Here is a 24,536-nt window from a genome sequence, read left to right on the forward strand (position 1 = left end):
TAGTTTTGGTTTGGATGAGGAGGGAAATTTTTGATCATTGAATCAGCTGTGTCTTTAATGTTTAGTGTTTCCCTTCCCTGTTGAGAGAGTTCACAAACTCTTCAAAAACCCGATCAAAACATACTTTCCCTCTGCAGGTAGCCTCATTCCAGGTAAAGCTGATTCTGATCTGGACCAATTTGATTTTCCTGCTTTACCTCATCTTCTCTTTCTTCCCAATTGGTGGTAGTGTGCAACAGGAGACTGACCTGGTGCTCTTCATCTTAGACATGAGCTTTCAGGAGAGCCCTTTGAATTGGTCTTTTGTGTCCAGGGACGCAGTTTTGGCATCAAGCACATATTTGTTGCAGGAGCTCTGCTATGCTGCTTGGGATTGGTCAGGTGCTCTAAGTAAAGAGATAGGTTAAGTCAATGGTTGTCATGTATCATTTCATACACAACTTTTGAATGTAGGTGAAATGAAAATGGAAAATTCACCAAAGGATACTATGGGTATGACTGACCAAGTTCTTCTTCTTGGACAATGGCACACGTTTTGTAGTTCTTCTGCTGGTCTTGGACAATGACACACATTTTTTACCCCAAATTAGGATTTGGCCCTCTGAATTTTAGCCATTTAAAAATGAGATAACTAGTCTGAGTCATCTTTATTTTTTATAGGATTAATGGAAAGTCTCATCCTTAGTAAACACTGTTTTCCACTTAAGTAGGACAGGGTGAAATTCTCTTTGATGTGTCTAGCATGAGAGAGCCCAGATAGCTGATTTAAATGTGGATGTTCACAGTATCTGAAGTCACATGAGATGGAGCCCACCAGAAGAAATAACAGTCTAAATCTGCAAACCCAAACCTGAGAGGCAAACCCCCTTAGCACAACAGTTAAGCCTCATGAGATTGTAGGCATCTGTGTAGCATCATCATACACCAAAAAAAAAAAAAACCCAAAAACAAAAACTTGGAAGAGGTTTAAGAAAAGGATTTGAAAGAGCAAAGGCAATTGTTTGATACATGAGAAGAGGAGAGCAGTTCTGGCACACTGCAACAGAAATGGAATTATTGCATCCACCTCTCCTGCTACCTCCACCCCCAAAATCTGAAAACTTCCTGATTTGTGTTCATCAATAATTAAGAACCCATCAGCAATACTCAGAGGGAGCTTGCATTGCACTTCTGAGCAGCCAGTTAGTAATGTACGGTAGAGAGATCCTCTTTTTCAAATCCCAGGGCTCCAGGCCATGCAGTGCTAGTATTGCATTTTCAATTAGCTTCTGAGTGAATGCTTGGCATATGTAGAAGTGAACTGGTACACAATTAGCTTATTGTTCCTTTCAGCTATGTGCTGAGAGGATCTGGAGGACTGCGGAAGAGAGGGGAGGGGGGGAAAAAAAGAAAATAGCCAAGGCAGCGACATCTCTGTGGATGTGGAAGAAGGGAGTTGCTGGGCTCCTGCAGATTCCCCTGCTGAGTTGGGCGTCCCAGCTGCTACTGAGGAGCTCTCAGCCTGGCTGTGGGGAGGGCTTCAGGGAGAGGTGCAGACTGGCTCTCAGTCTCCAGGCTCTTCTCTCATCTGACTCGCCTCAGCATCGCGATGGAGCCCAACAGCCCTAAAAAAATACAATTTGCAGTGCCACTGTTTCAAAGTCAAATAGATCCGGAGGCAGCTGAGCAGGTAAGGAAGACGAGTTTCTTTCGCTAGTTTGAGGGAATGGGGCAGGAATGAGAGCAAGATGTGGGGTGGGAACAGGTAATACTTGTGGCCTAAATGCTTTTCAAACTTAGATTAGTTTAACTGTAGACTAAATGCTCTGGAGATTACGGTAATACCTGGATATACTTAAAGAGGGAGGAGGTTATGTCCTCTAGCCAAAAGAAGGCTTCTTTACCTTGGGTAGGTTTATTCAGTATATAGTTGTTGTGACTTTTCTGTAATGACTTACACCCTAATTCATGCACTTCACACAAATACACATTCTCAACAGATCAGCTAAAGTATGTTTTCTGTACATAAAGCAAAACATGAAATTGATAATAGGTACTATTGTGCAGAAGACAGCTTATTTACCATACATTTTAATGTTGGAAAATGAGAATTGCATTTTGGCACAATTGTTCAGTTACCTCCTGTATTTCTCAGGATTTTTGTACAGTCTTGTGTTATTGTTCCAGTGATTTACATATTTGAAAAAAATACATTTGTAGAAACATGCCTGTCTTATGTCCACGGCAAAATTATGTGTGGGCTATTTTAGGTTTTGACTCACTCTCAAAATGTACAGATACATCTAACATATAGAGCCATACCGAGATTGAAGAAAGAAAAGGTATCTGTTACTGTGTACAGATACATGTAGATGTGCATAAAGAACATGAGGAATCTTATGAGAAAAGCTGAATAAATTGTAATTAGGTGACCCAGTATATTTCTCTCAGTGCAAGTCCTTCTTGACATTTACTTCTATTTTAGTAAGTCTAGTTTTAGATGATTCCAGGGGAATATTATAACCTTGAGAGTTCAGTGCCACTAGCTCCAAAATCATTTACACCTTTAGGACATGTATCTGGTTTCATGAACATTCTGCTGTCGTGTCTCTTAAAAGGCAGCCACCTTTGTCAGAAAATGATGAGTAGTGAGTGATCACTGAAGGAAGAAACACTAGAAGGGTGCAAGGTCCAAAGGTACTTCTGAGCTGCAAGATGTCTATACCTTGGGGAACAATCCAAATGGGATGTATTGTAATATAAAAATGAAATCTGTGAGAACCATAGCATTATGGTTTCCCAGAATTCCCATGAATTTTGAAATGCTGTGGCCCAAATTCTGCCACATGAGCAGTCCTTGTTTTATGCTGTGAATTTAATTCCAAGTATTATACAGTTTCACTAGGGGTGTGTGATAAAATTAAAGTACTAAATTCTACTCTCAGCTACAGTTATGCTAATCTGGAATAAACCCATTATCCCTGATGATGTAATTTTCCATTTACACCTCTGAAAGCAAAATTTGAACCCAGCTAAATACAGACATTGGCTCAGCAACTAAAAGAGAAAAAACACACTGACACTGAGGTTTTGTATCAGAATGGTTTCTAGCTTAAATACTTTTGGTCTGTCTCTAAAATTCAGTAGAATATCAATAACTTGGAGGCTTTGGTGAAGCAACACAAAGCTTTCAATGCAAATGTGTGAATTATAGGAGAGTACTCCAATATCATGCAGTTAACCAGTGTTAATGGAACAAAAGCAACCAAATAAAGTAAGAAAAATTGCATACAATTCAAGATTACATTTTTATATGTAAAGATCTGACATATATTCTTTGGAAATATTCTTTTGAAGGCCTTAAATATTGTTTTTCTTTAGTTAAAGAACAACAGTAACACCTCTGGCCATGTTATAGAAATAGTCTATTAAGTGCAATATCAACTCTCAAGTGCACTCACAAAATATTGATATTAGTAGTTACTTGTGAGAGCATGTGTCAGCAATACATGTCCAAAAACTTACTCAAAATGATTGCAAATCCTAAAGATATTTTTGAAAGCTCTCCCTGATGGCTTTGATTTCCACATACAAGCAGCAACATGATCCTGATCACAGTCAGACGGGATGTGCAGTCAGTAAGACAGTGGTGTGCTGCTGTGCTTTAAATATTTTCTTTTTGGCCTTTGCCTGGTCTGTTCTCAGGAGGACACTGGATGGATTTTTTGCTTTGCTTTATGTGAAGGGCAGTTGATGGAGCCCTAATGACTCTCCTTGGTTTCTGCCTGTTACAGATCAGAAAAAGAAGGCCTACACCAGCGTCACTTGTCATCATGAATGAACACGTGCCTCCGGGTAAGTGCCAACATACCTTCTAAACCATTGAACTTGTATACACAGGATTGCCTGCAAACTGGTTTTATTAACTATATTATTTTTTAAATCCAGCATTAATTTCACAGCACAAAATATCAAATAATAGATCTTAAAACTGTTTGGAGTAAAAACCATCAATGTGAATAACTCCTGGCCTCCAGATAATTTCAGGATTTTTAACTACAAATCTTTTGTTGTGTGTGTAAGGAGAATTAATGTGACTCAGATACAGCACTTGCAACCACAAACTTTTTTTTTACTGAGTGAATACTCTGGAGATCCATAAAGTCCTAGTCTCAATTCTTGAGTCTTGAGAGAATAGCTCCAGGGCTAAATCAACTAAGGGAATTGCTTCTGCAAAGCAGAAGTTTTTCTAGTTTTCTGGTGAAACATGTAATGTCTGTTTTCATTATTCCTTTTCAACTGTGAATGCATTATCTTCATCCAAGACTCCTTCCAGAAGATGTTCTGTGGGATGACATGATATGAGGTTGCAGCATCACATAAACATGACTTAAGAAAAACTCTTTAATAGATCTTTTAAGGGAGTATTAAAAGAAAAGAAAAGCTCAGTGAAAATAGATTACATGAAAAAAGTCCTCAAAACATAATCTCTTGGAAACATGCTACCTGCTTTATATCATACCTTTTTTCTGTAGTTCTCTGTGGTACTTTTTTCCTTCATCACCTGAATAATTTTTTGGAAAGCAGTTCAAACTTTTTCTCACTGATTTGTCTGATTTATAGAGCTCCGCTCTTGGGGTTGAGATCACTGCAGCACAGCACAGGGTTTAGGGATGTTCAAAAGTGACATATGGCTCTGGTTATGTTCTTCTGACATCGAGAGTGACCCATGTGTTTGCTGCGGGGCTAAGACCAATACTGGTTTGGAGAGTAGCTTTCTGGCCTGAAATTCAAGCAGTTCAAGCCCTCAGTAGTAGTGCATGAAAGATCTGCCATGGACTTTAATGGGATCTTCAGTGTCTGTATTGCTAGGACTTAATTTAAAACAAATTCACCTTGACTGTTAATCTCTTTTGCAATTTGCTCTGTACACTTTGTACTGTCATATTTCCTTTTATAAACTTGGTACAGTATCAAATCAAAACCAAACAGAGAATAAGACCTCTTTTTAATTTACAGGAAATTTTACTGTAAACAAAGTGGTGCATGTCTGTTATCTCCTTTCCTGCAATGTTCATGATAAATCTTTAAATAAATCATTTTTATTATGAGTCAGGATAGCTGCAAGTATCAGTCAACTTCCATATAAGCCCAAGAGTTAGTATTCATCTTCTTCACTTATTTATATTTATTAGTTTAGATATTATCTTCTCTTACTAGATAGTGGGAACTAATAACAATGAAGGTATTTTTGTTTAAATTATAATCTTGTCTCTTTAAAAAAAATTGTATTAAGTAATATAAAAATAAGAACTTTAAAGGCATGTTCATTTCCCTGCACTTCACTATGTGGTTTATGCATGAGTCTGTCCATACATGTTTCCATATGGTATACTTGATATGGGCAAGTGTTTTGAACAAGATGTGCACATGTAGCAGTGGAAACTTGTTGAATCCAAGGACTGCAAAGCTAAATATTAACAGCAGACCATAGCCTTACAATGGAAATACAAATAGCAAACCAATTCCTTATAATCTTCATCTTACAAGATGCTCTGTACCTTCTGAAATTGTTTCATACCTTCAGCTTTCAGAGTCAGTTAATCTTAGGGACTTTTGATACCTTGCTGATTAAATTCCAAAATGCTGGTCAGAGACAGAAATTTTCTAAGAATGAGACTTTTCTATAGCCTTCTGTTACAGCTGCTTCTGATTGCTGCAGGAAAAAAAACAGCCTTTTTTGTGGTATTCTAGTGTTCTGGATGCAGACACACCTGGAAACCAGAAGACAGTAAAATGTGTTTGGACATTTCTGAACTTACTTCATAATAAATTCAGTTTGAGTTATACTGTACAAAGATCTAAAAGAGTTCTCTTCTAAGTCTTCTCATCTATCCCTGATGTCTACTACAGCCTTGACAGGAATCTGCCTTCACTGATTTATGTCATGTCCATTGTGCTATAAAGATCAAATATCTACTAAGGCTAAGTCATTTTAAACTGATGACAACTACTAAAAAACTGTAAGAAGAATCTGCTTGGCTTCCTTGCTCCCATGGAGACAGTGCTAGATCACACTAAATGATTTAAAGACAGGTGGTACATGTGACTGCAGGAGCTAATGTCCAGACCTTAGTATCACAGATTAGCTCATTTTCTCACATTGACTCTGGTTGGCATCGTATATAATTGCAATTAAAGTCTCAAACAACAAAAGGGAAATTTGAATTGCTAGAGCAAGTGTGATTGCAGTGGAAAATATGAACTTGTAAAGCAATGTAAAACAAATAAATCCTTTCTATATTCCTTCTGTAAGTGCTCTGTAAGTACTCTTTGATGGGTTATGTCCCATCTGAACAGAGAAGCAGTAGCTAGCAAATTGAGACTTGAGCTCAATAGTTACTTAACTATTATACTTCAATTGCCATCAATGGAGCTATGTTTTCTGAGGATCTGATGTTTAATTTCATAATATCTAATCACTTTTATTTGAAATGATAAGACCCTTTTACTATCAGTGAAAGCAAAGATAGATATAGGTGGACAGAGCTATAAAGATATGCAGCATCTCATGAGTTTATTGGCTTAACCCACTATAGCCGTAGTTGCTCCATGTCTGTCCCTTATAAAAGGGACATGAGAATATACTAAGCTTTAAAGACACATGTAACTATTATGCTGCACAAGGGCTGAACTGAAGAATCACTGAAGTTCTCCCATTTCCTCGTTTTCTTGCAATATCATTGAAACTAACAAACACTGAATATCACCATACTCTGACAGCAACCTTTCCTGCACTGCCATAATATTCTAACAACCTCTTTTCTCCTTACCAAGCATAATGAAATATCTATGAAAATAATTTCTTGTAATCTGAAATAAAAGTCTCATGTCCTTTAAACTAGAAGAATATCATACTGCAACGGCTCAATAAAAGGTTGGTGGCAATGTAGAGAGGTGATGTTTGAGGGAGGAAAACATATCAGACCACAGCTTAGGTTAATACCATTAGGACTTGCTTTGATCAGAAAACAATGCCAGTGTTCCTGTACAGAATGGCTTTTTCACTGAGCCAGTGCAACATCAAACAGTCTGACTGGCAAAGGCTGTTCAACTTGTGTCAAAGTACTTTGTCTTAACGAAGCATTAGAATACGGGTAAACATTAGGATAAATGTCTGCATATCTGAACTTTCTATGCTTTTACTGTTTCCAGCTCTCCTTTCTGCCCAGTTGCCTGTTTTGGCTTTCTTGCTTGCAATGTAAATGTTACTTGATGTTTGGATATAAGAAAAACATAGCAATGTGTTTTGATAACTATTCTCCAGAGATGCTTTTCTGTATTTTGCAAATCTCATTTCAAGGCAGAAAGGGTATGTTATCACTTCAAAAGCAATATAAAACATAGATTTCAAGTACAACTCAGTACATCTGAGTTTTCTGAAGGCTGGAAGTCATAACCTGAAGATAAATGAGCTGTGCCTGTCATCAAACTAGAAACTTACTTTCAGCTTGTCTTTGAGTAGTAGCAGTGTTTCTATCTTGTTCTCTCATGATTTTCCACTGTCCAGAGACAGATTCACATCTTTCACCTTACTTCCACTTCCCCAGAGGTCTGCTGAAATGCCTCAGGAGCAGTCTCAATATTTAGTGCAGTAGCAAACAGGGTGGCCAGATGGGTGATGGGAGGAAAAGATAATCCTTACACCTGTGGGCAACATCCTGTGTGGCACAACCCAAAGCAGATAAAGCTTTTTATCTGGGAAATTGGTGCTGGACACTCCCAGGCCTTCCCCGATTGCTAAATGTTGTTACCACTTATAGATGTACTTTCCTGGTGATGCAAACTATACCAACACTATGTCCTTGAGGGAATAACTGCAATGTGCTCTACCCAACATTAGTGTGTTTATTTAATGTCTAATGATCACATTTTTTTCTCTCCTAAGACAAAAATAAACCAAAATGAAAAAAACCCTACAAAGTAAGAGACAGATGTTTCTGGGCATTGTCAAGCAGTTGTGCTGGAGTTTCATGGGCAAAAGTCTTGGTGAAACTTAAATCAGCAGAGAACTCTTGGTCTCACAGTTGATGAAAACTGATACGCTTTTCAAAAGCTTGAGATTCTGGTAGGACATACTGCTTACTTTGATTCAGGAAAGAGAAAGTGGGTAAGCCAAATAGCAGCTGTTTTCAATTGCAAATGTAAATATCTAACATGATAATTCAGAAAAGCGGTGCATTAAAAAAAACCTCTCATTAACTATATTTTTTTGTTCAAACTGGTTGGCCTTTCTAAAGATTGGCTAAATGTAGATGCCATTTAGGTCTTCTCCCTGTTTTTATTTGAGTCTAGAAGTTTATGGAGCTATAGTAATAAGCAATGAAAAAAATTTATGTCCACTTACACCACAGGACTGGTATGGCTCAGTATATGTTACCAGTGGCACCAGGGTGCTCAGAAATCAAGAAGTGTTGATCAGGGCAGTGAGGACCTCCATGTTCTTTTGGCGTATGCTGAAAGGACTATTTGACACAGTGAAACAATGAAGTATATAAAACAAACTTTGCATAAGACCTGACAGGTGATAGAGATTTCAGAACAGAGATTAAAACGTCTGTGCTGGAAAATATCCCATGTGACTGCAAATGTTCAGTGCCAAAGTACACTCTTTTTCCTTTCTTACGTACAGCACTGGATCATAGAATCATAGAATGATAGGGGTTGGAAGGGACCTTCAGAGATAATCTACTCCAACCTCCCTGCCAAAGCAGGTACACCTAAGTCAGGTTACACTGGAATGCATCTAGGTGGGTTAGGTTACTTTGAATTTACTCTGCAGTTTAGGTGCACAGACCTGCCTGGGATAAGCCACAGCATAAGTTGCTCACATATATACAGTGTGAATAAAGAAAGACTCTATAAATAAAAGTCCAGGAACTTAAAAAGAAAAAAGTCAGGAAACAGTGCTTGAGCTGTTTTTAGTGTAGCCCAGAAGCAATGGTTCACAAGTTCCAAACAGAAGAAATTAATTTAAAAAAAAAAAAAAATATTTTACTATCTCTCATGAAACTACTCCATTTTAGTGAGATTGTAAGGATTTTACGTCATTGGCATCACCTGCCAAAAGGAGCTTGAGTTGGTTGGGATGCACCGGACACTGCCAAAGGTTATCACCAAAACATCCAGATGCATTTTTGTTATTCTTTGAGGTCATGATCACATTAGTTCACAAAAAGAAAAATTACCTGGGAACATTTTAGCCACTGTGTAAAACATACAGTGTGAAACAGTGGGAAACATATACTGTTTCTGGGCTGTCTCTTTAGTCAGTAAGCAGTACTTTAACAAGGAGATGGGTCTGAAAACTACTTGGAGAAAGTCAAACCAAAAAGATGTTGTGCGTATTCTGGTCAAATATCCACTCCTTTTACTTCATTTTTTATTTTTATCCAGGGTCAATGTTTAATCATGACTGCATAAGTATATTTCATATAACACAGAGCCTGTAAGAGCTTGGTTGCTCCTACTGACTATGGTCTAGTTGGCTGAAGTGGGTAAATTTAGTCAAAACAAGAATGAGTCTTGCTTGTTCACCGGAGCCTGCCTTATCTCTGTGAGGTGGGGGAGTACAGGATGTGAACACCACCTGAGAAAGCTCTGCTCTGTGGAAAGGCCTGAGCAGCCCAGTAGACTGGAAGTGGAGGTTGGATATTCATAACCAGGACTCAAATTTCAGGCCTGGATAAGAGAAGTGATGCAGGTGAGGGAATGTGAAGCCCTTGCCCAAAGATTTACTCATTTCCAGTATGGGTGAAATTGCATTAATCCGTTTCTCTCATTCCAGCCGTAAATCCCCAACAGGTGAATGGATGCATTTTTTTATTTATCAGTGCAGCTAAGCTCAAAATGTGTACCATGACATTACTTGTTGCTCCCACTCCCTCATCCTGTTGGTTTTGTGTTGGAGAGGTCAATGTCTGTGGAACTATCTGAAAGTGAATGAGGTATTTTTAGAGTTGAACCTTGTACTCTTCATCTGTTTTCCTTGTTCCTTATACAAAAGCACCATAGAAACAGCCTTCTTCCACCCCAGGAGATTATTTGCAAATCACTTTTGATATATGTGGCTTCATGTTACAGATCTCCAGCTGCTTGCTTATTCAGCCTCAGGACTGATAAGCTTTCAGGCTGTTTACCTCTGTTATCACCTCCATGCCTTTTAACATGACAAAGTGTTGCCTCATAGGTAGCATGTGTGCACAACTACCTAACTTGGAGAGAAAGTTAGTTGAACAGATTTGAACTGTATTGCATTCATATGACTTAATATTTTGCTAGAGGAACTCTAACAGATTTGCACTGAGCCAAATACTTACACACACATGCAGTTTCTTTTGGTGAGAGTTCAGAATAGGTGGTGAGTTTCCTATTTAAAAAATGAAATGTCTAGGTGTAATGAACTACTCCCTGTAGTTGAAGTACTTAAACTATATTTAATATAGCTACATAAGTATACATTTTGGGGGATTGGGGCATTTAAAGAAAAATGTGGATCAAAATAGGTCTAGTTTAGCCTGTGGTAAACATTCTGTTTGTATTCTGAATGCTTTTTAAATGGTAAAAAAATTTAGACACTGTTTGAAATTAAATCCTTTTGAACATTGTAAGACAAAATGTTTTGAGTAAGAATGTCAGATTACTTCTTTTTGATATACATTTAAATTATACTACAATAATGTGATGATTCTGATCTTTTTTTTTTTTAACCTCTAGGTAATAAACTAAAACCCATTAATAAATGTTTCAGCCTTGCAGAGGGGGAAAAAAACCAATGCAGGACTTATCTGACCTCTAGAATTTAGTACTTAATGCAACATTAATTTACCATGGTGACGTGTGCAGAATAAATAGATAATGCAGACAGATGAGAGCAAATCCAGCTTTTAGCACTAACCTCATTACACTCAGAATATTGGGAAGGGGTTGCACTTAAAACATCAATCAAGATAGCTCCATTTATTAAGCTTTCAGAGACAAAAATTAACTCTTTATATGCAGTAACTGAAGCTAAATCTTCACTTCGAAATACACTGAAAATATCAATCGTGAAAGTTTTTGCCAACTACACAAGGCTACAGAAATTGAGAAAGTGCAGGGAGGTGTAGAACTCAGCTTTGCATTCTTATCAGTGTGAGCTGTTTCTGTCACCAGCTGGTGCAAACAAGATCAGCTGGCCCAGCTAGGTCTCTTTTAACAGTAACCAAAGCAGTTCTAAGATAGAATTAAACTATGTGCTTATTGGAAGGAGCTTGGTTTCCTCTTCTCCCCTTCAAAGTGCTATTCATGTGATTGTATTTTAAATCATCACTTCTAATATTTTTCTCAAATGGCATTACTCAGAATCAAGAGAATATCATAGTAGCAAAATGTAGCACAGTTACATGCTCACTGTTCACGTTTTCCCTGGGATACCTGGAATGCAAACATACCACAGAGAATTCTTGTCTTGGCATCGTTCATCTTGTGGAACCAAACCACGCTTAACGGAGCTATCAGTGCTAAGTAGATCTTTCTTGTAAGGTCGTGTTTTTCACCTGAGGCCATGACCTTCATTCTGATGAGACAAGCAGAGAAGAGTAACATTGGGCAGAAAATGAACATGAGCAAGGCAAATAAAAAGTTCAATAAAGCAGTGAGCTCTAATATACCCTACAATAATGCTTATCCTGGTACCTAGACATCCCATAGGCTAAACATTTCTGTACTGAGCTTCTACTGCTCAGTTGCTTGTGGTGACAGTATTCCCTTCCAGTCTTTCTGAAGTTCCCTGCAATAAATATTCCCAGACAATGGCAGAATGCAAAGAAGATGTGCATGAACATTTCCTGCTCTCTCTTTGACCACAGCACCGCTGGGGACAGCCACAATGAAGCTGCAGCACTTGCTCCACCTTCTCTCCTGTTATATTAGGATATGCAGGACAGCTACAGAATCCAGGAGCAATTTAACCTGGTGTGAATGCAACATGCTTGTATAACTAGGTGCCATTTTATAACTTCTTCTCTTCAAAGTGGTATTGTACTGATAAACTCAAAAGCAATTGAGGGGGTAGAGGAGAAAAAAAGAATTTTCCCTTTAAAGAACTGGATCCATATTTTTATCCAATCAACATTAGTGTTTTATTGTCTGGTTTTGAAGTAGAGTACGTAGACAGCAGGTCTGTACTTGTTTAGAAATGTGCTTTCAAGCCTCCTAAAATTCTGATACTAGTATGTAGCTTAGGCTTTAATGTGTACAGCATATCCTATAGGAGCTTATGGAACAGCTCATTGCACAGGAATCACAGCAAGGTGTGTCTGATTATGACAGTAGAGATGGAAGTGTAGTATGTAGTATATGGTGAGGTTAGTAGAAATTCTGAAAAACGCCTTTAAAAATTATATCTGACTTGCCTGGTCTCTTCCTTCCCATCTTCTTGTGCTTCTGGTGAGAATGCGATCATAGAATCTCATTTTGCTGAATCTTTGAAAGCTTAGAAAACCAAGCAGTGAATTTACAAAATGGGTACTTGTATTTTCTTTTTGTAAAAAGGGCCATAAACCCCAAGTGCTATCATTAGTAGCGTGCTCGATTTATGCATAAGATGATAGATGTATGTGAGGAGCTTTATGGATGTGCTTTCTAACCACAAGCAAGCCAAGCAGTTGACCAGTACTAGATTTACAACACATTCTTACTGAAATCCTTGAGGTATTACTCCGAAAGGAAGGAAACTGCAAAGGCAGCAATAATAATCTTTGGCTAAGGAAGAGTTTTATTGTTTTGTATTTGTTTTCTTCTCCCCTGGCAAATATTACTTTCCAGAATGTACAATACACACTGTTATGATTTTTTTTAATGGCTTTATGAGCTATAACATGCTAAGAAATATTTGACTTTTTTAGTTTTGGCTGCTGCTGCAGGCTTTTATTTTAGAACTTTGAATACTCCTACAGCTCCCAGCAGAGAAAGGAACTGCTCATAGTGACAGCTATTGCAGCTGTAACTCCAATATAGAGATTGCAAAGAGTGAGTCAATTCTGAGCCATTTTCCATCACAATTGATTCCTGCATACTAAGCTATTGGGAAATGGTTTAAATGTATCGCATGGGATTGACTAGTATTATATTTCTAGTATCATGAATTTTTCTTCATGGTCTTTGACTCAATTGTATTTAGAGCTTCAACTTCTCCGAGAAGTTACTTGAATAGATTGCAAGCAAGCAGCTGGAAAGTAACACATTACTAATACTATTCAATATTAGTGATGAATTCACAACTCTGGGCAACTGTCTTCTCAAAGTAATTCGCTTCCTTCTGTATTTGAAAATACTGAAAATATCTTTTTGCAAACTAATACATGTTATGTCTGTTTGAGTCAATGGACAAAGTAACTACAAGCTATTTGGGAACCTTTTGTGTATGTACATTGGTACCATTTGGTAAAACAGCAGCCATTACTTTCAGTCTGGACACACGTTTGCTTGGGCACACTCATTTCAGAGGCATGTTTCTGCTTTTTTGAACCTGTGTCTCTGAGTATTTGCTGGCAGTCACTCATCAGCTCTGTCTGTCTTCTAACCTCTCAAAAGCCATCTTTATCTCCACTACCCTCCTATTTCTTTCATGGGAGTCTTTTTTCATGTGAGTCAGGTTTCAAGCCAGGTGAGGTTATGCTGTGAGTGTGCAAACTGTGTTATTCCATGCAGCAAAAATTTATCTTTATTGACGTCTAGTTTTGTGTCAGAGTAGACCCTCTGTCAACCTTACAATGAGAGGAGTTCTCCTTCTACACAACTACATAAACTTTGAAACACCACATTGTGTTTTACATCTATTTTCTAGTCCTCATCCTTTGCCTTAGTCCATATCCACGAAAGTCTATTTTTCCAGGATCACTTTGTAGTTCAGATTGGCCCTCCAGCACTGCCTGGAGCAAAAAGAAATGCTGACTGTCAGATTCTCCTTTTGGCTAATGCCAAAAATTCAGCAGCACCTTGGTTTACATTTATTTGCTACAAGTTATTCTAGATTTTTTCTCGTGTATATTTCAATAGAAAAGAGAGATTTTAACCATCCTATGGATGTGCATAGAAGAGTCAATTGTCAATTGTCATGCATCTTTTAAGTTTTACTTCACACACTTTGAGACTTATTATCAGCCTTCCCAATAGGCCAAGGATTTTAAATTCCACATCATCAATCACAGCAGTTTTTTTCAGTATGCCTCACTTATTTTTACTTAGTTGAATGCATTGGCCTGATATTTTGAAAATGCAGTGAATAGTAATGTGAGTGTCATAACTAAATTCAGATAATAAGTAATAGTTCTAAGAATCCAGTTTATATATGGCTAAGTTCTTTCCCAGTGGCACTAACTCTTGAACTAATTAGTTACATGAGAAAATAGTTTGCATTTTTTCCTCTGCTTTATAATGTTTTTTTTTTAATAACCAAATTCATGCTGTATATGTAGGATAAAATCTTGAGTTGGAAGCCAATGGCAAAACTTTGTATTGCTTATTGTCTAATGAAGTCAGCTGTAAAATTATTTTCTGTTACTTCGGTGACGGAGCAGTGGAACAGACTGTCCAGAGGAGCTGTGGAGTCTCCTTCCTTGGAGGTCTTCAAGACCTGCCTTGACATGTTCCTATGCAACCTAATCTTAGGTGAACCTGCTTCTGCAGGGGGGTTGGACTAGATGATCTCTAAAGGTCCCTTCCAACCCCTACCATTCTATGATTCTATGATTCTGCTTTGCCTGATTGTTTCACTGATGCAGACCATGGATTTGCCAGAGTATTTAAATAAGCAGCCCTCTACATGTGTTGAACTCCTGTGCTGGACTCATTTTGTCTGGAGCAGTGCTTAGCTCCTCAGCTAGTCAGGCACTGATGGAACTCTTCTTTGTAGAGGATTGGAGTATTAACAGACAGCACAGATTTGTGATTAAACTTAACTTTGTTATGCTAGAAGCAGAAAGAAGTACTTTGCTGTTAACTAAATGGTATTCATTTAGAAGGAGTTAATTTAAAGAAGCTCTGACACAAGGTGGAAACAGAGCCCAGCCTAGCGATTCTGCACACAGTGACAACCTAGGTGATCTTGGTGGAGGTTTCTCCCAGCCCTGATACCATGAGTCCCCACTGGTCAGCTGCATATTGTATGAAAGATTTATCTTGGAGCCATTCCTAGTAGTCTAGCAGGGATTTATATTGGGTCCAGAAAATGTCTCATCCAAGAGATCAAAAGGAAAAGAAGACTTTTACTTACCAAGTTCCTGTTATTTAGTTGTTCTTTGAAAGCAATCTCCATTTCCTTCACCAAAGAGGAGTTTATGCTGCTTAGAACAGAAATGGAAGAAAGCAACTTCAAGCCCAACATACTGTGAATTAAAGTCAATCTTTACATTAGTTATCCAAACAGAATGCTTATTTCAAGCATATTTTTCAGTGGATTGATGATTTATTTCACTTTCTCTGAGACGATCTGCCAAGCCTGTAATTGTCCCCATATAATGGATGAGGGACTTCATGTCAGGAAGGTCTTCTCTATGCTACTTGGTCACCTGTCCACCTCATGTAGCAAGGCTATAGAACACAGCCTCTTGTTCTATGAGGAAGAGAAACTTCTGAATGGAAGGATTTTTTAATGATACACACAAAGCCTGGTTTTTATTTTGTCATTCAAAGCCAGGAGAGCATCAGAAAAAGCCTTACAGTGCTGGCAACATCTGGAAGACCACAGAGTCAAACAGAAGTGTATCTCTCAGAATGCAGAGAGAACAACTCAGTCCATATTAAAAAGAACACAGAAAATAATGAAATTTGAATTATCTTCCAATGTATGTTTTGAGAAACTATATTTGATTTAAGGCACTTATTGAGAACTTATATTTATACATAACAAGTATTGTAGAGAGGGAGAATGAAAAGTTCAAACCAAAATGCTTAAGAGAGGGATGATTTTTTTTGTACTGCTTGTAATAATTCATAACTGCACTGTGGTAAGGCTGCAGACCTGATTCGTCACTGTTACATTCTAGTTTAATGGCAGTAGTCTGATTTCCATGAGTTTGGTATGAAACTGGAAGATCAAGGTGGTGAATCAGGCACTATAATTCCCTTTCATGATTTGTGTGATATAAACAAATACATTTTGTCTCACATTTGAGGTTTGCAATGTCTCCAGTTCCTTCCAAACCAGATTAATGTCTCAGAATGTTTTAAAGAAATTTTGATCTGTGTAATTTTTGAAAAGTGGTTTTATTTAATATTCTTATGGATGTGCACTTGAAAGTGGGTCCTTGAATACTGTCGGTATGATATTCGGAGATACAGATGCTGTTTGGATCAGATGCTGTTGTATGTGTTGAAAGGAAAAGGATGATTGTTGTTTTCATTTAGAGGTTGACTAAGCACCATTAGGAAGGATTTGGTCTGACAAAAGAGATCACTGCCCCTACTTTCAGTACTTGTAATGGATACTTGAATATTGAAGGTGGGAAGTATAGAGCTATGTAAATGTAAGTGGCCTATTGTAACTGGAAAAAAAATGATATGTCCAAACAGCTGATTCACCCAGCCTGTGTCCTTTTAGTGAACTACAAAGGGCTGACTGCAGTGAGGAGCTAGTTGGGTAAGGCTACTCTATGACGTCTGAGCCAGAGTAATGAGAAGTCTCTTGGTGATGGTGCTGTTAAGGTAACATGAGACTTTCCTCATAGAATCATAGAATGGTAGGAGTTAGAAGGGACCTTTAGAGATCATCCAGTCCAACCCACCTGCAGAAGCAGGTTCACCTAGATCAGGTTGCATAGGAACATGTCCAGATGGGTCTTGAAGACCTCCACACCCCTCTGGGCAGCCTGTGCCAGGGCTCCCTCACCCTCACAGTGAAATAGCTTTTTCTTATATTTAAGTGGAACCTTTTGTGTTCCAGCTTCATCCCATTACCCCTTGTCCTGTTACTGGCTACTATAGAAAAAAGGGATGTCCCAGCCTCCTGACACCCATCCTTTAGATATTTGTAAATGTTAATAAGATCTCCCCTCAGTCTCCTCCAGACTAAACAGCCCCAGTTCCCGCAGCCTTTCCTCACAAGAAAGATGTTCCAGTCCCCCGATCATCTTGGTGGTCCTGCACTGGGCTCTCTCCAGAGGTTCTCTGTCCCTCTTGAGCTGAGGAGCCCAGAACTGGACACAGGACTCCAGACGAGGCCTCACCAGGGCAGAGTAGAGGGGGAGCAGAACCTCCCTTGACCTATTGACCACACTCTTCTTGATGCATGCCAGGATGCCATTGGCCTTCTTGGCCACGAGGACACATTGCTGGCTCATGTTTAGTTTACTATCAATCAGGACTCCCAGGTCTCTCTCTGCATGCTACGTAACTGCAAACGCTTGATAGAATAAGAACGCAAATGATTATGTATATAGCAAATTCATCTCTTCCCTATGTTTTTATTAATATTTCTTATACAAACCTTGTTACTAGTGTTCCCTAAAGGGCCAGGCAGTACTTTAGATGCTGACTAGTGTGTGAGATGCAGCAGAACCACAATGTTCACACTCTCTTGTCAGCACTTGACTGAGGAGGGGAGCAGACCCTCCAGCTACATTCATTATAGCAGCTGAGATACTGGAGTTTAATGAGGTGCTTTTGCAATGTGAGGATTTTCAGGACATGTACTCTGTGCCAGGAGGATTTTTTTTGTTAATTAAATGTAGTTACATCTATATCTGTAGTAAAGTTTCCATTGATAGATAACAGGCAAATAAAAACCATCAAGCAAAATTCAGACAGTTAACTTCCTAAGCACTGGGACAAAAAGCTAACCAAATCCAAAGCCCTATCCACTCCCTGTCAGAAACTACTCAGCTTGGTTTTTTTTTCCCCAAGGAAAATTCCAAACTCTCTACAAGGAGCTTTCTCCAACAATTATATCAGCCTTTTATCCTTTTCTTTTGTGTTTCTTTTATGTAAAAGCCAGTCTGACCTGTTCTGTTCCTCAGGTGCCTGACTGAAATCCTCAAGAAAAGGCTTTTATTTGCCAAGGGGAAAGCAAGCAGGATACTTAGCTGGATGAGATAAGCCTCTGCTGGATGACTTCACTGCAGAACCCATGGGTGATGTCAGAGACCAAGTTCTTTACAACAGGTCACCTCTTGCCCTGTATAGCTGCTCCAAGTGCATTAACATTATCCATTGGGAAAAAAGAGGCAGATGGATTTTGATCTCACTCTGAAATGACTGCAAGCCTTCCCCAGCATGGTCGTGCTGTTTGCACAACAGTGGACATTCACAGAAAAAGCAAACTGCAGCATCAAATATTTGTCATCCCGGTTATAACCAGCCCCCTTTCACCTGGTTCTTTTCTGACCTCATAATTACACGTTTGGGGTAGCTCAGCTTACTAGATCAGCTTGGCTGGGTGGATGTACTATTAAACATTATAGAGAGCTCTACTAACAAGAGCATTTTGGAGACAATTCTCTTGGTGTTTCTTCATCAATATAGCCTGGTCCAGTCTTGCAGATTTCCCTGCAAGTGGATGAGATTTTGCCCTGGATAAAGGTTAAAGCTTAGAGCCCTAAAGCTGAAAGGGAGTCTGTGCAAGTAGATGGATTTTCCAAAGTGTCTGTTGTTAGAAAACTAAGAGTTAATTTCAGAAAACCTGTGTACACATTTGAACTGAGGGACATATATTTTAGAATGAACTTTTTATTGATCATTGACCATTGATCATTTTCATTGACTGTTTCTCACTCCAAGAACATTGACTAAAGCCTGAAACTTTATTTACCAGATGCCACTCCAGTCTACATGAGGTCAGGTTCACACTAGCCTCAGACTTTACTCACCTAGCACAGGGGAAAGTCCTTAACTGCCTTTTCCTCAGCACAGGTGTAAAAAAAACCCTCCAAATGAAGTTCCAATATTATTTTTACATACCTCAACTTTCCAAGTAACTTGAGCATGTATAAATCTGTTCTCAGCTCTTCATATGATTTCTATTATACCTCTTTAATACATAAATACAAAAACTATAAAGAAATTACCTGAGTAATTATATTCCATTTCAGCTTTGCTCTCTGTTACCGATAAATTCCCCCTTTTACTTCTGCTACAACCCTGCTGTCAATGTCTCTCATTACTGTCTCAGCTACACACAAGCCCTTCTATCTTCCTTCCATGTTCCCTTTGCCTTTCATCTTTTCCTTCTCCTCTGTGGAAACAGTTTTTATTTTCTGCTCTCTGCCTCAGTCTATAGCAGTTAGAGATCTCAGCTTTCTTTGTTCCCATTCCTTGTCCCCTCTCCTTAAAAAATTGTACTTTCCATTGCATGTTATCCATCAAAATGCCTGTCAAAAATGAGCTTGCAGCATTCTTTCTGTCCTTAAAAATAAATGCATATCAAAATGACCAAATTGCATCTCTAACCAGATCAACTTTTCCTTTCATCTCACAACTCACTTGAAACATATCATGTGGAAACACTGGAATAGGCTGCCTGGGGAGGCAGTGAAGTCCATGGAGATATTTAAAAGATACATAGATGAGGTGCTGAATGACATGGTTGAGTGGTGAGCTTGGCAGTGTTAGGTTGGTGGTTGGACTCGATCTTTTGTCTTTTCCAACAAAAACAGTTCTATGATTCTATGATTCTGTATCTGCTACATCAAGTTTGTCTCTTTTGCTCCTTTAGGTTTATTTCTGATCTCTGCTTACTGGATTTGAAAAACTGGGTTTTTGTGTGATTTTACAAGCCAGTCTTAAATTTTCACATTGTCTGATGCTATTCTTTGGCATTTGCCTTGTAACTCCATATAGAACCAGTTATTGTTCCTGAAGTTGCCTGTCTGCTGGGTGAAAGACTGGAAGCTTTCCAGTTCTGGTAGGTAGAATGTCACCACACTAAGAACTCTAAATGTGCAAACCCAAAGGGTTAGAGCTGTACACATGCTTATGAATAAGGCCTGAAACCTGATGAAGCTGCTGATCACAGTTTTTGGGGCTTTTTTTTGTGAGCCTCAGCTTGGGTTTGCAAAAAATATTTTTAAGCTAGGAAAATTTAGAGTTTCAGGAAGGATTGGAACATAATTTACTTTTCATTGTTTTCTGCTGAAAGTTCCTGATCTATTCCAATTTCAGCCTCCAAACTAAATTCAGGATCCTGATCTCAAAAAACTCTGATATTGAATCACTGAAGTCCATTTCTGTTTGATGTGCAACTAATAAGAAAGATTATAAGCACATAAATAATCACTCATTTAGCCAGACTAAATTCATACCCAAAAGTGCTTTACAAGAGTGAATAGACACTGCTATACTTAAATAGGCACTTCTGTACCTATTTACAGTTAGGGAAGTCAGGGAAGAGATTAGTCACCTTACCAAAGTTCATATAAATGTCAATGACAGGAACTGGACTCCTGATTGTCCTATCTAATTCTGTATCTGTTGCACCAGCACAGTAATCAACATTGTTTTCAGCTACATTTCTTAACCTCAAGTTAAATATATACACTGAAAAAAAGTAGGTCAATTAATGTTTGCATTAATTGCACAGATACAATGGTACAAATACAATAGAAAAAACAACCTATCTGCCTGGACTGGCTCTTCTCCTGACACCCAGCACACCATGAGCAGCCAGTATCTAGAGAATGAGTTAGGTAAAGTGATAATGCCTAGACCTAATTTTTCCCTCAGACCTTCATTTACAGATCTGCCACACCTCAGTGGAAATTGCTGTAATATCTGCCAGTGGAAAATCTTAGAAATGGCATTGGTACAATGAGAGATTGATATCTCTGCTTTTAACAGCATTTTATTTTAGAGCTCTAAACTACCGTGCATCAAATATCTGACACGATCTTCAGCAAATATTTGAGAAATGATTGTCAGAAGACGGACACTTTCTGTCCATTAACCACATCAAGACAACAGCAGAAAAATAGTATAATCTCATGAAAAAACTGTTAAAGGGCAATGATTGGGAAGATTCTTGACCCTTCTCTGCTTCGTACAATTTTACCTAGTTGTTCAGACGTGTTCTCAGAGATGCTTATTTTCATTAGAAATCTCTACTGTCGACCAGTTTTGCCATTCTTATAGTCCAAAGCAAAATAAGGCAATAAAAGTAAGCAGTTTCAGGAAAAATTTAGTCCAGTAGTGTCATAAAACATTTAAGAATATTAGTCTTTGTAAAGTTTTTGTTTGCTAATTTTATATATTACCATTAAGTGCTCTTCGAGTAACAGTATTGGTGTATTAATAACTTAACTGAGGTGAGATTCTTGCTATTATGAGTCCAGTAGAGCCTTTTTTTGAGTTTGCTGCCCACTATTTGGCAACGAAGCCTTTTCTGACCACAGAAGAAAACACAGTCCCTGGGCAAAACAGCCACACTTCCCAATGGCCCCTAGTTAGCACAGAGTCCTGCTGTGAGCCCTGCCAAAGCACCTGTCGAAGGCACTCTGTCAGTTACTGTTAATTCAGACAAGAATGGGAGTTAAGTGCTTTCTATGTAGTGATTATGTCTAAATGCTAATCAGGGACTCTGATTTTGCAAGACATGCAAAAGAGAAAGACAAGCTGTAAATCAGAAGTGTAATTTCTTATTTTCAATAATGCTGTAGGGTTCAGACCAGTGTTAACGAGGGCTAAGACTGAGAAATGCTTTTGTACTAACTTTTCTCTTTCCATATTTTTTCCTCCACTAGAAAAAAATGAGAAGAGAACAAACATCTCACTGGCAGAGGTGAGTGAAATCTTTTTTTTCTTTAAACATATTTATTGTTAAAATAGATCTGTTGTTAAAATCCCTTTGAAACTCACTGATCCATCCTAGTTAATTCTTTTAATTACCTTGTCATGCCGTCTTCAGTCATACAGAGCTCTGCTGACTCTCCCTTCGCCCTGTAGCAGGGAATGGGGAAAGTCAAGTTTCCTCTCTGCCTTGCTTCTATGCCCTGTCAAATCATAGGAAACTTGGCCCAAGGTGACCCTACCAGGTCACCTCATCCAACATTGCTTTGGATCTGCAGATCACTGCTCGTTTACAAAAGTGTTGCAAACTTCTCTCCTCTTCCCATCATTCACCAAGCCCACAGTAGACAGTGAATGGATGCTGTTTGCAGAAGAGGTAAAAGTCAGCTGCTCTGATCTTGTTTTCTAACTTCCCTTTGCAGAGCTCCAATTTCTTGATCTCTTTCTCCTTCACCTATTGCTCAGAGAAGCAGCCAGTGCTTTAAATAGCAGTATGGGGTATTGATTGATTCAAATTTGAACTCAGATACACAATTTACTGGAGCAAGGATCAAAAACCAGTTCCACAGGGTTTATAAATAGCTTTCTCTTTCAAAAGAAGACAATATCTTATTTATACATGTTATTATTCCGTCCACTGTGGTAAGGTAGAGTGATAGAATTGGCTATACTTCTATGAAAGCGATTTTCTTAAGAGCTGTCTCAAATGTTCCTTGAAGAAATACAGCTGATTAAAATTCACAGAATCTATACCAGTAATTTTTAGCAAATATTTGGGAGAAGGCAACATTGTTATGACCAGAAACAACTATAATCATTCATTATACCAAATTTAATTGGAATATTGGATAATGTAAATATTGCAACTATTTTAATGTATGCAAACATTTATTTGCCTTATGACCAGCAGTTACAATAGACTGTTAAAATCACAGGCTATCTGAATTTTGTACTTAGCAATATTTTTGTAGAGCAAAGGGTAATATTCAGCAGTATGGAGTCTCTTTTTGCCTGGGAGCTGTAAAGGTTGTCATTAAATATATATTTTATCTATCTAATCTCAGTTTTCCCTGTACTCATGGAAGCCCAGCAGCATTTTCTTAGAAACTTCCCAGACTGTCACGTACACCCTCAGAAAGCAGATGTGGGGCAAGATCCAGTGCTCCCATGACTAGAAAACTATCCCCATGTCCTTGTCTTACTGCCTTTCTCTCTATTTTTTTCCCTTCCTAGCCCCAAACCGCTTCTCCCAAGCAAAGGAAGCAGAGTGTCTTCACACCACCTGCCCTTAAAGGTATTGTAAAGGTCCCTGGCTCTGCCTGGCAGGGCTGTGACCCTTGTGCCGTGGCTCTCTGTTTTCTTCTCTTGCACAGGAAACACTGGGGAGTGAGCCCACGAGCAGCACAGCCATGAAAGGTTCTTGCTTAAGCTCTTGTTTTCATTCTTTGAAGTGACTGTCTGGCCCTGACTGTCTGCTGACACTGACTATCTAGTTAGCCTCACGATGGAACCTTCTAGCAATGGCAATTTAAAGTGTTCATTTTTTAGAAAATATTCTTATTTTTGCACAGTCTTGATACTTTTATTAGTTTGATATAACAAATAATTCTGTGATATAATGGGCTTCCCAGCTCAAGAGAGACAGGGAACTTCTAGAGAGAGTCCTGTGGAAGGCCATCAAGATGATCAAAGGAGTGGAGCATCTTTCTGATGAGGAAAGGCTGCAAGACCTGTGACTGTTCAGTTTAGAGAAGACTGTGGAGGTATCTCATTAACACTCAGAAGTACCTAAATGGTGGATGTCAGGAGCATGGGGTGACACTTTTTTCTGTAGTGTCCAGTGACAGGACTAGGAGTAACATGCACAAGCTGAATAACAAAAAATTCCACTTAAACACAAGGAAAAAGTTCTTTTCTGTGAGAGTGAGAGAACACAGGCTGCCCAGGGAGGGTGGGGAGTCTCCTTCTCTGGAGGTTTTCAAAACCTGCCTGAATGTGTTCCTGTGTGACCTGATTGAGGTGAACCTGATTTAGCAGGTGACTGGACTAGGTGACCTCTAGAGGTCTTTTTCAACCCCCTCCAACCCCTACCATTCCATCATGATTTGATGATTCTGCAATAATTCAATACCAAACTTTGATGAGAACTCCTTGAATATGTAAGTTTTATCAGTGCTGTCCCTATCTGTTTTTTATTTAAACCACTCCTGTATATTCTGCCTCTCTTTCCAGACAGCTGTGAAAATGAGAGTAGCCAAAATCATGGCCTGGATATCTGATCATAGGAAGTGTGAAGCCTTTCTTGTGATGATAAGAAGAAATGACAAAACCTGATAAATGTTTAATGGGCTTACATGTCTTTCAGGAATGAATGTAAAAGTAGCGGGAATATTTACTGGGTTCAAAACAGCTGCATTTAGGCCTTGTTTTTCAATTGATTCTGAACAGAGTTTGCCTTGATGATGCTTCGAGTGAAGCAAGATCTATAGTTGTTCACCAGCACTTTTGACTGACATTTGTCAATGCAGGATTATTTTCAGACTGCAGACCAGGTGTATCTTGATGGATAATGAATATCCTCAATTTCCAGCCTATGCTTAACACAATTTATGTGTTACATATTTTGCCTGATAAGAAAGGTAGGAGATCTGCTTTGTTGTGAGAAATACTGCTGCTATCATCAGATAATTTACTATACCAGCCAATTCTATGTCTGACATTCTGTAGCTTCAGTTTCCTAG

At 38.6% G+C, this 24,536-nt stretch overlaps 1 protein-coding gene across 1 annotated transcript in view; it reads left to right on the forward strand.

The window, feature by feature from the left end:
• The first annotated feature begins 1,435 nt into the window (after positions 1-1,435).
• Positions 1,436-24,536, forward strand: part of PPP1R1C (protein phosphatase 1 regulatory inhibitor subunit 1C) — a 49,895-nt gene continuing 26,794 nt past the window's right edge. Inside the window, exons 1-4 of the mRNA XM_062004885.1 lie at positions 1,436-1,669; positions 3,774-3,834; positions 21,750-21,787; positions 23,029-23,089. Of these exons, the coding sequence (XP_061860869.1) occupies positions 1,589-1,669; positions 3,774-3,834; positions 21,750-21,787; positions 23,029-23,089 (241 nt within the window). The 5' untranslated portion in view covers positions 1,436-1,588. The remainder of the gene's footprint in view (positions 1,670-3,773; positions 3,835-21,749; positions 21,788-23,028; positions 23,090-24,536) is intronic.

This window comes from Colius striatus, chromosome 11 (genome assembly GCF_028858725.1).
Source record: "Colius striatus isolate bColStr4 chromosome 11, bColStr4.1.hap1, whole genome shotgun sequence".
NCBI lineage: Eukaryota > Metazoa > Chordata > Aves > Coliiformes > Coliidae > Colius > Colius striatus.